Source organism: Sturnus vulgaris, chromosome 3 (genome assembly GCF_052056855.1).
Source record: "Sturnus vulgaris isolate bStuVul1 chromosome 3, bStuVul1.hap1, whole genome shotgun sequence".
NCBI classification, from domain to species: domain Eukaryota; kingdom Metazoa; phylum Chordata; class Aves; order Passeriformes; family Sturnidae; genus Sturnus; species Sturnus vulgaris.
This window is the reverse complement of record NC_142245.1, coordinates 5,844,748-5,859,874: the sequence shown is the minus strand read 5'-3', so window position 1 is coordinate 5,859,874 and position 15,127 is coordinate 5,844,748. Positions and strand designations below refer to the sequence as shown.

The 15,127-nt window shown below is 40.1% G+C and overlaps 1 protein-coding gene across 19 annotated transcripts in view; it reads right to left on the bottom strand.

Annotated features, from left to right (window-relative positions):
• Window positions 1-15,127, bottom strand: part of CCDC88A (coiled-coil and HOOK domain protein 88A) — a 65,720-nt gene that overhangs the window by 41,085 nt on the left and 9,508 nt on the right. For all 19 annotated transcript variants that reach the window (XR_015802088.1, XM_014895130.2, XM_088160787.1 and 16 more), the window contains exons 4-8: window positions 9,457-9,565; window positions 5,898-5,967; window positions 2,393-2,451; window positions 1,776-1,859; window positions 1,078-1,218 (exon numbers count right to left, since the gene is read on the bottom strand). Coding sequence is in view for 18 of the 19 variants with exons in the window: in XM_014895130.2 (XP_014750616.1) it covers window positions 1,078-1,218; window positions 1,776-1,859; window positions 2,393-2,451; window positions 5,898-5,967; window positions 9,457-9,565 (463 nt within the window). In the remaining variant the exon portion in view is untranslated. The remainder of the gene's footprint in view (window positions 1-1,077; window positions 1,219-1,775; window positions 1,860-2,392; window positions 2,452-5,897; window positions 5,968-9,456; window positions 9,566-15,127) is intronic.

The window sequence follows — 15,127 nt, the reverse complement described above, 5'->3', positions numbered from 1 at the left end:
CTAATGCACAGTGACACTCGCTGCCAGCCCTGGCCGTGCCATCCGCAGCCAGCACTGCACGGGCACAGCAGCCACGCCAAGGCTCTGGCCGTCGAGGGAGAGCTCTATGCCTAAAGCACAGAGCTGCAGCTCCTGAGCAGGACCTTCTGCCATTTTAATTTTTATTTTTCACTTTGGACTTTTCAGCCCACAAAATGACCACTGCACAGAACAGACTGGGTAATGAAAGGTGTGAATTCCCTGAAAACCACTACCTCTTGAAAATAAAGGTAAGAGTGTATCCCTAAACAAAGTTGTGTTCTTCAGTGAGCAGCAGCATCCTTGGCAAGTGAATAAAGCATCAGATCTACAGGAATATGCCTATTATTCCCCCCCCATTTCCCCCTATAAATAAAGGTATTAGGCAAATATGAACATGTTTCATAGTTTAAAGTATTTTTTCTTTGCTGTGCACAAAGGCATCACCCCCATCCTCTACCCTCTGTTTTAATCCTACCAAGGCTGTACTCTGGAACACCTTTCCAAGGAATATCTGGAATAATTGCAACATTGCAGATCTGGGACCACTGAGCTGATTCACAACTCAGAGTTGTTATTAAATACATTTCTGTTCCTTGATTCTAACACAGTTCCACAACTGTGCATCATCATGAGAAGCCTGCAAAACCTCCTCTGCTGCTGTGGATTCTGCTTTATCCCCCTCACAGCTGGACAATGGGAATAGGACAGGCACCTTTCAGTGACTGGCCTGCCAATTGATGGGTTACTGATTCCTGGTAAATGCAGCTGATGCAGCTTTGGATTCTCTGTTTTCAGCTACTGAGGGATGTTGAAGTTGTTTCCCACTCTGGCTGTGTGGGAAAAGATCACCTATTATCTTCCCCACTTGATTTTTCCTACATTATTTAACAAATATGCACAAAGGAACTCCCTGAAACAACGTTCTGGCAGTCAGGAATCCTTGCTTTAACACATCAGCAGAAAATTAAACTGTTAGTCACAAAAAATCCTGAGCTGCATTATCTAAATAAAAAAAGGTTTCTTGTATTTCTCTTAAGCACCAACCCACATCCATACCTCGGAGTGCTCATCTCTTTCATCTATAAGTCTTTTTAAATGCAATGCCATATTTTTCAGGAGAGGCTCAACATACTCTTGTGTCAGCACAATCACATCCATCCACTGCAGGTCAAACACATTTTCCTGATTATGAGTTACCTACATGGGGGGAAATGAAAGAGAAAAAACATCCTCTTGAAATTTTAAGGGTAGAAAGGAAGCATAAAGAAAATAAAGCTGAAACTCTAAAGATTAAATTCTCTGGACAAGGTTTGAAAAATAATTTAAAATATATTTAATTGTATGTAAAGGAAGAGTTTTTTGTCTGCCTGGAAGCTACACCTTCTCCTTTTGGCAAGGTGACAATAACATTATAAATTACCTACCACACACATTTGATTGGAATGATGTTTTATAAAGAAATTTGCATATAAAGATTTCACTGCACTGAATTTGCTGTAACTAAAAAATCCATGAAGCAACAAACCTGCTTTCTGGTACTGCTCTAAAAATATAACCCAAAAATGCTCCATCATGAAATCTTTTTGTGAATCAAGTGAAAAAATAAAAGCCTTTTTTGCTTACTGCAACCACTCAATATGCAAATCACAGATGTGATTTACTTGCCATTGAACACGTGCAACTCCCTTTCCTGCAATGCAAAATTCCACCTCAAAAAAATCCCCAAAATTAAAAGCAAAAACCCCCCAAAATACCTCCTGAATATGGGCTGCAACAGCTGCTCTGGTATCAAAATCCAGACTTTGGATTCTTTCAATAAATTCTTCTTTTTTCTGACACTAAAAATAGAGACAGCTATTTTATACACATTTATATTTACAATCACAAGTATTTTCATTCCTCTTTTGTATTTCTTAGAGCTGGAACTTAAAAAGCTGATATTGCAATGGTCACATGGTTAATAACTTTCAACACTAATTAAATGATACAAAGAAAAACAAGTTGAAACGAGACAAGAAAGAATTTTCTTAAAATTACTACTTATTCAAATCCTGTGATAGTTTACTAAATACATGAAATAGTGCAGTGAGTTAATTCTCAGTGCTTTACCATTTCCTTCCTTTCTTTACAATATCAGGTAAATTAACACTGTTGAAATTAATAACCCATTAGAAGGTTATGGTGGTATTTGTGCAATAATGGGTGTAGGGTTGTAGCCATTTAATTAAAAATTCAAAATATTCCAATTTTTCAAGGAATGTAGTTGCACCACCAAAGGAAAGAAAGTTTTATACCACCCCAGGTATTAAAATAGCAAGAAAAGGGATCAGTAACTCAAAAGTTTCATAGAGATAAACAAAATTAAACTCACCTGAACTGCACAACCAAGCAAAAGCAGGAGGAGCTTTTTTACTTCTTCAGTACCTGGCTCTAAGAAGAAAACAAGAAAAAATGGTAATTTTTTCTGTAAATTGTAATTAGAGCTTCTTCCCCTATACCTCAGAAACCAGGAGGTTTTTTCTCATTATTTCCAGATCATTTATGTTAACCTCGTTTAGAAAACAACCAGATGAGCTTTCAGCTCAGTCCTTTTGCCATTTTAACTTTTGACTTCCAGTTAGCAAACACCTTAACAGCCATAACAATTACAAATGGAAAAAAAATAAAAATTCACCTTTCAAAAAGCAAGACTTCAGAGTGACATTTTTAGAAGTGCTGTGGAGACCTCCAATCAAGTTTTCAATGGTAATTTCAGGTATCTCAAGATAGTTACAAAAGTGCTTAAATTATGTGCCACTCCCAAGCTGCAAGAGTTTAGGTGACAAGTTCATTTCAATTCCTCACAAAGCTGCATTAGATATTCATCTGCACATCCAAAAAATCAAAATGTATTTCCAAATCTGCCCTTAAGCATCTTAATCTCCTAAAGAAGCTTAGGTTAAAGAACTCTGTTTTACAGATTAATAATAATGTTCCTTACTTTTTAGGTTCACAATGTCCTCATCTTACTACTAAACATAGAAATATATTCTATATCTAGAACATAAATGCCATGAAGCAAATGCTTCAAGGATGACCAAACAGTTCAGGCATTGACTCAAGCTGCTGCTTTTGGAGGGAGCTACATAAAGTGAATAATCCCAATGAACATGGAATATTGCAATTTTTCAAGAGGTTTCTCAGGTAGATAAATACACTGCAAAAAACATGGACTCAAAATGGGAGATTTTTGATCTTTTATTCAGACTTCTTGGATCCCAAAGGCTTGAGCTGTCAAGTCTTTTATGGAGAAACAGAAAAACCATCAAGGAATGTGTTTCACCAGAGGCTGCTTCAGCTGAAGAAGGGGAATTCCACCTGGCTGTGTCTTTATTGGTATCAATAAAGGTCAACATTCACTTAACCCAATAAATTAATCACACTTTTTAAAATTTTAAGCAATCCCTGAGCTCCTCTTCATCTCTCTTCATCTCCTGACTGCCTGAATATTGATTCTTTGTCTCTCCCCCACATTCCCTGAAGGAACAGGGCAAAATACTGACCCATCTCAGCTTCCCCCATCTTCTGTTTTTCTTCTTTTGCTCCAGCAGAAACACAGAAATAACCAATTCTCTTCTACACCCTTCAACCTGCTGCTGAACTTTGGCCCTGCCCTGTGCTGATTTTTTTTGATCTTTTACCCTTATCCCTGACTTCCACACCCTCTGCAGGCTTCCATCCTCCCCTGCCTTGCTCCCTGAGGAATATGAACTTGTTTTCATCTTTCCCCTTCCCCTCTGCCTCATCATTATCCCTTTGTAATTTAATTTAACATTTACAGTCACAGGCTGTAGCTCTCCTCCAACTGCCTTCCTGCCAATCAGCTGAGGAAATATTTCCTGATAAAAATCCCTGTTTTACCAAACCTCAACTCCAACCTTCTCCCTGCATTTTCCTCCATGAGCCAACTGCCCTCTGGTATCAGCTCCTGCCATCTGCAATTTGGCATCTTCTGGGATTTCTCTACTGATCATTCCTTAAGTGCAAAGGGGAAAAACTGGGACACATCCCTGTGAAAAATCACACCTCCAGCCTAAGTTTCAGTGGACCGAATCCAAGTCTTTATCAGGGAATTGATTTTTACTCTGGGGCTTGCCTTGATGCAATCAGATTTACACAGCAAGTGTCTCCAAAGGTCACTGAGGTTTTATTTCCCTGCAGCTGCCCAAAAAAAGCTTAAAAATCCATGTAGGGATGAGCTCCTTTTCTAAGCTGACACAGCAAGAGCAGTCCTAACTCTCAAAGGGGAAAGGCTCTGGACAGAACCCAAAAGAACAAGTCTAAATTCTAGGTCAGACCAAACTCTGTGACTCAACTCCAGCAGGGAGCTGAAACACCTTCAAGAATGTTGTCCAAACATAACAATTTTTTTTTTAATGTGAGTGCTACACTACAGCAAAGTCCACATTTTCTCACAAATCCAACAAAAGCCCCACAGAAGAGCAAAGCACATATCAGCAAAGCTGCCAAACCACAGATCCCAAAAGACAAAGACACCTCCTTCAAAATGACCAAACCATAAAATTGAATGTATACAACTGAATGTAGAATTAACTCTGTGGGGTTTGATAAAATAAATGTCATCTTATACACACTATTGTTATGACATCTTCTCTCAGTATCTTGAGCAGAATAAAAAAAAAAATGTCACTACAAAACAATAGTATGACCTGGGGTTTTAAAATCTGTTTTTCCAGTAATTCTGGTTTCTAGGCAAATCCATGGAGGCAAGAAAGTCTGGAATCAAAGTTATAAAAGCAGGATGCATTCTGTTCTTTTGGAAAGGAAGAGACCACATTCACACTTCTTGGTGCATATGACAGCAGCTGCACATATAAAAACTGAAAAAGCTGTGACCTCAGAAGCAAAAGCAGCAATATTCAAAAGCAGAAAGTAAAACCCAAAAGAATTCAAGCAAGGTACCTACAGAGATGGGGTATGTGCAGATGGGATATGGAAAATACCAACGTTATGAGCCCTGGGACTGGGAGGTGAGGAAACACAGATGGCTCTTCTGGCTCATGAGGAACCCCCTGTCCCACAGACACGGAAGGGTGGCAGGGAAGAAATCAAAGCAGCCAGGGGAAGCTACACAGCCTGTCAGAGCAGTTCCTGACCTCTCTGCTGAGGTGTCAGAACGTCAGGAGGAGAACACCTGGGACACATGAGACCCAAGGAAATAAATCCTGCCCAATCCACAGTGGCTCCATGCAGGCCAGGTGTGTCTGCTCCGTGCTTCTGGAACTGAGAGCATGGTGCAGAGATTCCCAAGTGGCTGGGGACAGTCAGCTGGCTCCACACTGGCTAATTTTCTTGGTCTGAAAATTGCAACTCTCAGAGCTGGAAGCAGAGAAGGTGGGAGCATGGAGAAGACAGCGTCAGTTCAGGGGAGAAAACAAGAAGGTCATTGCAATATTTTTCAGGTAAGGATGCAAGAGAAGCAGGAGAGTGTGGGGGAAGGAGAAACAAGGATCAGGAGCTGGATCAAGTGAGATGCACTGAGCTGCCCATTCCCTTAGAACTGACACAGGCAAAGAAAGTTGAAAGTGCAGTAGCTGGGAGTGCATGAAACTTTAATTTGTGCCATCAGTGGTTCAGTGGCTGCTGGGAAATGCACTCAGTATAAATCCTAGCGAGAGCCAGGGCTGAGGCTGGGACAGAACACGTTTTTTACAGTGTGGACCCTTGGTGTGGACAAAGAAAATCATTATTAAACACTTATTTGATAAAGTATTTACACAATCTTCTATTGAAAGGCTCAACCCTATAGCAATTTTATTTCCAGTGAAAATTATCACACCAGTGTACATTTTTATCCTAGCCAAAAATAAACTTACCAGAAAAAGGATTTTTGCCAATTATTAGCACATTTGGCAAAGACATCATGATCAACTGCTGCAAAGTCTCCTATAAAAGTGAATTAAAACATTATTTACAGCATATGTACTGAATGAAAGCAAACATCAAATACCAACAGCCATTGAAGAGAAATCAGTATTAATTAAACAGTTTTAATATTTTTCAGGAATTCATGCACACAATTTGTACAATACTTCATTATTTGCATTCTAATTTTTTAAAAAAATTATAAATGTGAGCTACTTCTACAGAAGCTTTGTTTTACTGGTTTGCACAATCATCTCACACAGCAAAATCCTCTTGTGGCAATGAGCTGGCTTAGGGATCTTAAGCCAACGAGATCCCGAGTCTCAGAATGCAGCAAAACCCTTTACATTTATTATGTTCACATTTCCCTGACTAACTTATTGATACATATTGATTTTATCGGCTCTAGAGTGCATTTCTACTGCAAAAAAAAATCAATTTCCTTTATTTCAGGGTTTCTTTGGCCTCACCAAAACGCGGATGTGAAAATCCCAGGGGTTTTTGCTGCAGTGCCAAGGGGCCAGCTGTGAATATAAAGGTACAAAGCCCCGTGTGCACAATCCCATGGAATTTGAGCTTGGAAGTGGCACACAGCACTGAGAGCAGCAGCTCTGCCTCTCTGCTCCATGGATTCCCTCAGTGCAGCTCCTGGAATGGCTGTAATCGGGTCAAATCCCCAGTCTAGACACAGCCTAATGCTCCTGAAGCAGAACAGTCTTTCTCCTGCTCCCAGATGTTTATTCCCAGCAGATGCCATCCTATAAGTCAGGCTTTTTGTTTTTCCACAGATCCATTACTGTATAAAATGCTCCTGCTCAAAAGCAACATATTCCAAAAGAGCCCAAGGCACACATCAGGTGTCACACTGTCAACAACAACCCAACACAAGTCCATTTCCTTAAGGTCAAATTGAAAAAAACCCCAATATTTCTTCAAAAACACCTGTAAAAATTATTAGGTGAGCTATACTTGAAAGTTCCCACCAGTTAATATACAACATCAAAAAGATATCTGAATTGATTAATAGTAGACTGAAAAATATATTCCCTCTGGTCACACCTAAGACAAATTGTAAGGAGGGAGAAAACAGCTTTGACCTCCTCAAATATCATGAAATTCAACCAAGTGTGACACCTGTACCTCTCAGACTTTGATAAAGACCATTTTCAAATCAAAGCAAGACACAAAGTGCACCACAGGATGTTTTAAATCAATATAGAACAGATAAAACAGAATTAATTGAATGAGTATCAACAGCAACTATGAAAGAAAATCACATACTCTTAGAGTGGCTTTCTGGGGGTGGTTTTTTGGTAGCATCTCAAATAATTCCATGTTGCTATCATAAAGCTGATCATGTATCAAAGCAGAGTATGAGCAGCATTACCAAAATCCGTGTGCTGAATGGACATGATCACCTGTTTCCTCACAACACCTCTGCCCTGCCTCAGAGATGTCTGACACCTTTTCTGTCACTCTGTGCTCACCTCAGCACTGCCTTGGCTTGCACTAACTTTTACAGCTCATTAGCATTTATCTTACTGAAGATTTCCACATCCTCAGTCAAATCTGCTCACTGGATTGAACCTCTCGAGCCCACCAGAAATTTAGAATCACCTGTGTTGAACTAACAGCTGAGAACAGTTCCATGCTCTTACACTGCCAAGAAATGTACACAAATTACTGGTTCAGGACCAGAACTGTAATTCCAGAGAATAACAAAGATGATGCAGCAACAAAAAAAAAAAAATTAGTAATCTAACATAAACCTTAATTTTGAATGTTATATTCTACCAGTGCAGGTTTTTTGACAAGTACATCCACAGCATTGCTGCTGGGAGAAAATGAGAGAAGGTTTTCCACAGATGTTCTAAAACCACATGGAACAAACCAGCATGGACAAGCTCACAATGAGAAGTGCTAAAAATTCCAAATCCCCACATCCATCAGGGATTCCAACAGCCAGTACAACCCTCCCTGGGCACAGTGAGTGCTCCCCTGGCATCCCAGGCAGCCCCAGGGAAGGGTCCCTGTACACTCAGCTTTCAGGAGCACTGGGCTGAGAGGCTCCTGCCTCACCCCAGGCTAAGGGAGGCCTCTCACTTCCATTCCAGGGCATCCATCAAGCCCCGGCTTTCCTGCCCTGGGGAATTTCACAGGTGACAGGAACTCAGCTGACCCCTGTGTGAAACAGCCCATCCTTTAACACTTCAACTACCACAGACCTCTGGAGGGAGTGAATATCTACACGTGGAAAAAGCAATTTTAGATTCACGGGAGCTCTCAGTTTGGAGAGTAAATGCTTTTATTCCTGCTAGGAACACCAGCCCTTCAATGTTTGCATGGTGACCAAAACCCTGAAAGATTTTGGAGAGAAATGGGGGGGCAAGTGTATAAAACACTTAAAAGGGCAGTTCAATATAGCTTGGACTATTAAAGGCATGCTGACTGCTTTTACCAGTTCTTCAAAAAGAGTATTTTTTTATTTTAAAAAAAGCTCTAATAAGCTTATTTCTAGGTTTGGAGCAACGTGCACAATCCTGAATCATCCCAAGGTACATAAATGCCAGAAATTCTGCCTGGTGATACCATGAGGCCAGTGCAGGACAGGGAATGCTTTGTGTGCCAACAAAGATCAATCCTGTCAGTGCTTTGTGCCTTCTGCTGCTCCAGTTGTGGAACACTAATGCCTGGTGGAAAATGATTTCCATTAGGAAAAGGAGAAGCATCTGGGCCTTAGCAGGCAGCACATACATCCATGTGCAGGGGCTGCCAAGGAGAGAAGGGTGGGAAGTGCTGGGAAAAGGTTCTGTGCTCGGGCAGGACAGTGACAGCTGGGAACTTTCACTGCCCTCACTTTTGGGAAGCACACACTGTATGGACACAGCAGATTTCAGCACGGGCTGCCCACGAGGTGTGGGGAGAGGCATTGCAAAGGTTTTCTCCCAGGTCTGGGCTCTCCTGGCAGGAAGGAGTGTGGAAGGGCACTGAAAGCCACACTGAAGGGACACTGGTGACAGCTGCAGTGCCCAGCTGTGGCGTGTCCATGTGTACAGCAGCCCAACCAGCTCCCACTGCACCCAACTCCAGTTCTCCTTGGATCCTCACTGCATTTACTACAAATTCCCAGATTCATTCTAAGCCCAGTGAATTTAATCCCATTTTCCTAACAACAATTCCATTTCCAAGACTGAATGCACATGTAATAATCTCTCTCACTGGCACAGAACTTGCTTCAACTCAGGAAATACCAACCAAGAATACTTGATGCACCATAGGAGAAACTGAACACACAGAGTATCTATTCTATAAACAGATCATCTCTCATCCCAAAATGTGCCCACACCACCTTTATTCCTGTAAATAGTGATAAAAATTGGACCAGATCTCTAAATCATCCATACAGGTATCTCTTATTGATCTTATTCCTGTTACCCTTAAAGCCATAACTACAGAAGAAAATCCAGAAATAATTCCAAGCAAAACACAACACAACGAACAATTACTGACCTGATAGTAAGTTTTTATTTGTTTCACCAAAACAGACAAATTTTGAATCCTTAATGATGCATCATTGTTGACTTTTTTGTTTATCCTCTGATTAGCAGACTTTGGATTGCTGCAAAAAGAAAAGAAAAAAAGAATAAATTAAACACGTTGAACATTAATATTTAAAGCTTTCTCTATAAAACAAATGGTGGAGTCAATGTGTCAGCACAGCCATTCCTTGTCTTGATGACCATGCCTTGTGTTTCCCTCCACACATCAATAAGGAGTTGTGGTGCATGGAAAGAGCTGGGAATGTCTCTGACAGAGCCAACCAAGCCCCACGTCCCTGTTTGCCATCAATGCAGCCTCAAACTGGGAGCACCCACCCACAACTCCCAGGAAATGGGTCTGGCAGCAAAGTTCTTGTGGCTATTCCATTACCACCAGGAACAAAATGGAATTTTTCACTTTTAGGATGATGATGAATATGAAACACATCGTGCTAACACACACTAAACTATAAATATAAACATATTTACAGATTTTTTAATATATTTACAGGTTGTTGAAATGTGTCAACCAAGGGATTATTAACTGGAGTTTTTGTCATGTACTACCATATACTGCCAGATTTTTCTCTGGTTTGTCTTGGCTTCAGGGAGGAAATCAATCACTTCTTCCTTCCCAAAGCAGAAAGGATCTGAGGAAATGCACATGAGTCACCCTTTTTCAATACCTCTGACACACACAGGACAGACAGCATGACACCCATTCATTCACTGGCATTTCTCATGGAAAACCATGCAGAATCCAAGCACCCCCCACAACACCCTCTGAAATTAAAGAATTCCTAAGGGATGGCAAATGTGAAGTTTCTCACTTTCACAGATTCATGATACAGTTGCACAATGCAACTTTTGACATTTAATAGTATTATTGTAGTGTTTCATGATATTATTATTATTACCAGAGAAATGAGAGCTGGCTGGGATGCTGCACCCAAAAACAAACTACCAAGTTTTCCCAGTCAAACCAGGGCTCCCTGCAGGGATATGTGTCTGCTGGCTCTGCTTTTATTCAACGTTGTCATTAATGATTTAAACAATGGAATACAGAATACACTTTCTAGAACAGCCACTGGCAAACTTTGGGAGGGAAAAAAAAAACCAAACAAAAAACAACCTTCAAAAAATACTATTGCAATGGAGAATGATCCTGGTAAAGTGCAAAAGTAATGGAATTCAATAATTACACACAGGCAAAGGATTAGAGTCAGAACCAAATGCAGAAAGAGAAGTCATTTGCTGTGAAACAAAAATGACCTGAACGTTGTGTATCACAACTTCCTCTGATGCAATTTGTCCCTTTAATTGGTAGTTTCTCATACTCTCTGTACAAAAATTACAGATTTTTCATTTATATGTAAGTTACCTACACAAACTTTATTTGACTTTTACAGTTTGCTTAACTTTTAGCATATTTGATTTTTTCTAAAGATATATTTCTATCTTTCTTTCAGTTTACTGCTACCAGCATTTCCTGGCTTGTAAGCACAAATAGAAATAATAGAAAAAAACACTCCTGGGAAAGGAAGTCAGGTCATATAAAAAATGCACCTCCAACACAGACATTTTTAAAATAAAAGTAGTAGGCACAGTATCTTTTTTTTTCTGTATCCATTATTATAAATCTAGGAAAATTAGGACAGGGGTAATTGCCTCATTCCTAAATGCTCATCACCACGTTCCTAAAAATATTACTAACAATTAAAATAAATTTTAGAACATATTAGCCAAACCACGTGACTAAGATGTGACCTTGGGTTTATTACTTCAGCCAACCTGTAACTTTAAAAGCAACTAAATGGACTATAAATAATTCTGCTCTGCAGATGCACAGAACTGGTCTCCTTTCCACACTGAATTCATTCAAATTTGTTAAAATCACAAGAGAAAATCCACAATAAATCCTGCTGACCTACAGAGATCAGCTGAAGTCTCCTATTTCTACACACATATCTCCAAAAGGCCGATTTGGGCCCTTAATCTTCATCTTTAATCTTAATGACCATGGGATTATCTCTGGGCTTTTTCATCATCTTCAGCAGCATTTCTACAGCCACACATCTCATGTGCCTGTCCCTTCAGAGCACTCAGAGCAGGGCACAGGGGTTTCCTGGATATTGTGCCACCTCTTATTTTTAGCATTGACACCGAAATTAGTGTGCAACCACAAGAACTCAAAACACCAACGTCATCAAAGCTCAGGCTTTCCATCCTCTCATTTCCAAAGCTGCATTAGGATATCGAGATTGATCCTGGATGAAGAAAAAACTTGAATATTTGCATAGCACTGGATCTTTATGACACGAGGGGATCAGCCCAGCCAGCAGGGAAGGTTTGGGCTGCTTTAACAACCTCACCTCCCTCTATGACAAACTGACCTGCTCAGTGCCAAAATGATTCATTCCTGTAGCTTAAAACACAAACTTGGGGAGTTTTTTGGTTTTGGTTTGGCTTTTTGTTGTTGGCTTAAATTGCAGGAAGCAGTTTAGTGAGATTGTGAATTTCTGCTGGGAACACTTGGGCCACAGATGTGCTCTGAGCTGTATTTTTACCACTTGGAAAAACTCCACTGTCCAGTTTCAAGATGCTCTGCTAGAGCAGATGATCAGCAGTTAAAATCAGAATGGCAGCCTTGAGACAACCTGGTGCACAGAAAAAATTTATTTTAGTAATTTTAAACTTTCCCAGAAGATCATGGCAAAGGGTCCAACAGAAACCCCAAACTCCAAGCTCCCCTTGGAGCATTTTTCAGCAGAATTTAAAAGTAGGTAGTGGCAAAAAAGAAGTTTAACCCCCTGTTTCTAAGGTTCAATACAAGCAAGCTAGTGAGATATCAGTACTAACACTACTAATCTCTACCAATCATCTTTAATTTAATTAAACATGTACCCTCAATAACTCACTATCAGTAGTAGATTCATTTTTCTGGAATTTTCTTTTTTGGTAATGAACGTGCTCTTGGCTCATTATCCTCCAGCCATGGGAAGTCAGTTGTCTTTGACACTCTCAATTAACACATATTAGCCATGCCCAGGATGAGTGACTTGGGCAGAGAATTGTTTCCTCTGCTTCCCAGAGTGAAATCCTGCTCTCAGCACCTGCCAGTGCAAGCAGGACTTCACCTCTGTGCTACAGTAATTGAGATCTTTCTAACCACATGATGTCATTAAATGATTAGAAACACAGACTCTTTCTAGGCTACCTACCAAAATGAAAATAAACATTAAAAACCGAGGGATTCTCCCACCAAGTGACCTCTGTGCTGGTGTTTGGCAGAGCTCCCTCATCTCCACTCACTGATTTATTTCTACCTTTCAGATTGTCTTACAGGTTTGTGGATGGAAGAGCCAAGCACAGACCTGACAGATCTCTCCTCACACCACTGCTATCAAAGGACCACGATTAGGTCCCTGAAACAGGAGATTCCTTATTTTAAAAAATTAACCCAACTTCACTTCCTATACTGATAAACAGGTCTCATTTTCTCAAATGCACTAAACAGCATTTTAAATATTATTTATTTATTCAATATAGTTCATCATCTTAAGTACTGATGTCTTAATTTGTCCCTCTCAAAGAAGAAATAATCTAGCAGGATGTCAGATACACATTTCCATTTTATGTTGTTTGTAGAATTATATTTTTCAGGCTGGTCCAAGTCATGGCATACTCACATTTTTACTAAGCATGAAGTCTGAAGTGCAACTATATTTCATATAGAAAGATAAGATTCTAAACTTGAACTGCCCAAACCTTCTAAGAGCATCTTTAAACTCATCTACAGTTCTTGAAAACTAATTTATCAAAGATTTTAATGAAGCATTTGGACCATTACGTTGAACTGTTGAATTTTGATGACCAGTAAAATGTTTATAATGATTATATTTTTATTAATGCAAAACAATTCTGTTTATTAGAATTCATTAGGGCCCAATGACACTAAAATCAACTCGTGGAAACACAGGATGCAAATTCAATAATTTTGAAGATTAAGAGGTCCATTTTGGAACCAGTTTAAGACACAGCTTTAAAAAGCAGCTTTTTAAAACCCTAAGATTCTGTTGGCTACCAGAAACATTTTTAAAGCCATGCATGCTCTGAACTGCTCCTTTTATGAGGTGGGGATACTGAGCTGCTTCAGTGGCAAACAGCCCAGCAAAATAGGGCAAATCTGTCTAGAAGTCGATAGGAAGCAGAGCAGTAAAAGATACCCTTAAGCAATTTTACATTTAAGAGCAACCTACTTATGACAAGATACATTAATTTCAATAGCAATACAAGCAGACAGGGGCATCTATCCCAATAATGCATTAGTTTAAAACTCCTGATTACAGAGAGAACTTCAGCGATTTTGAAATACTCCCAGTGTCATGAATCACAGATTGAGACTTCATATAATCAGGGATTATGTGTCTTTAAATTTTTCATTGACCAAAATCTATCAGAAATGGGAATGTGATAGCTTAATGGCCTCGTGCTTAAATCTATGCAGACTGCAAACCAGTTGTGTCCTCCCTTGCCATCTGTTCCTTGATGGCACTCAGTGATTAAGTCTGGTACCATAACGCACCCTGAGTGGAAATACCCCATTGTTTGAATGTACTCCGCGAGTTCACTGCAATGCCACCCTGAGCTGCAGCTTACAGCAGCACAGCACTCACTTGGACAAATCAATGCTGCATGCCTGCTCAAGTTTCTTCTCTGCAGAGTCCTTTTAACTGGAAGGCCCAGGTTCACTCTTGGTATCTGCCAAATATTTTAGCGATTACAGGTAATAGAATTTTGGGATAGACTTTGACTAATAAAGTAGCATCTTCATTATTTACTAATATTCGTGCTGAAAACGTGTTTTACAAAGAGATTTAGTCCAACGGTGTCCTTTTACTGACAAAGCAATAAAAAAGTCAAAACTGGAGAAAAACTGGTAATCTTCAAAATGCTTAAACATTTGACAATCTACCTTTAGGCTGGACAACATCTGTATTTCTCCCCTCAAGACTGTTTGAGCAAAAACCAATGTACAGCTGAAATATCCTGTAGTTCTGCAGGCATCTGCTCAAATATCTGAAGATATCCCAAGCACTGAGACACCCTATGCCACACAATCAGTATTAACAGCTCAGTTTAAGGACACTCTAAGTCTGCACTCAGCCAGGACTGACTTCTGTGTGTGCCACAAATCCAACAGCTGCACCCAAAGTTTTCTGCCTCGTGATCAGAGGAGCTTTAGGAAGCAGAACATCACAAGTCTCTGGCCCTTGCACAAAACCCCACTTCCTAGGATTATGTCCAACACCATAAACTGCTAGGAGGCTGAAGCCCTATGCCTATTTAAAAATAAAAAAACAACCAAACCTAACCCAAACAGAGTGGCTGGTGGGATCCCAGGGAGCCCTGCCAAGAACATTTCCGTGGATAGTGAGCAGATGCACAGAGCTCCCCTGTGCCAGCCTCAGCTCAGCCTCTGAGCAGCCCAAGTGCTGCCAGGGCACTGCACCAAAATCCCCCCTAATTTCTAAGTTTATAGAGCAACCACTGTCTTTATCATCAAATAGTATGAAATAACTTTATTACTATTGTTTCAGCTCAACTTTGACTATTCCTTTCCTATCACGCTAAAAGGTAGA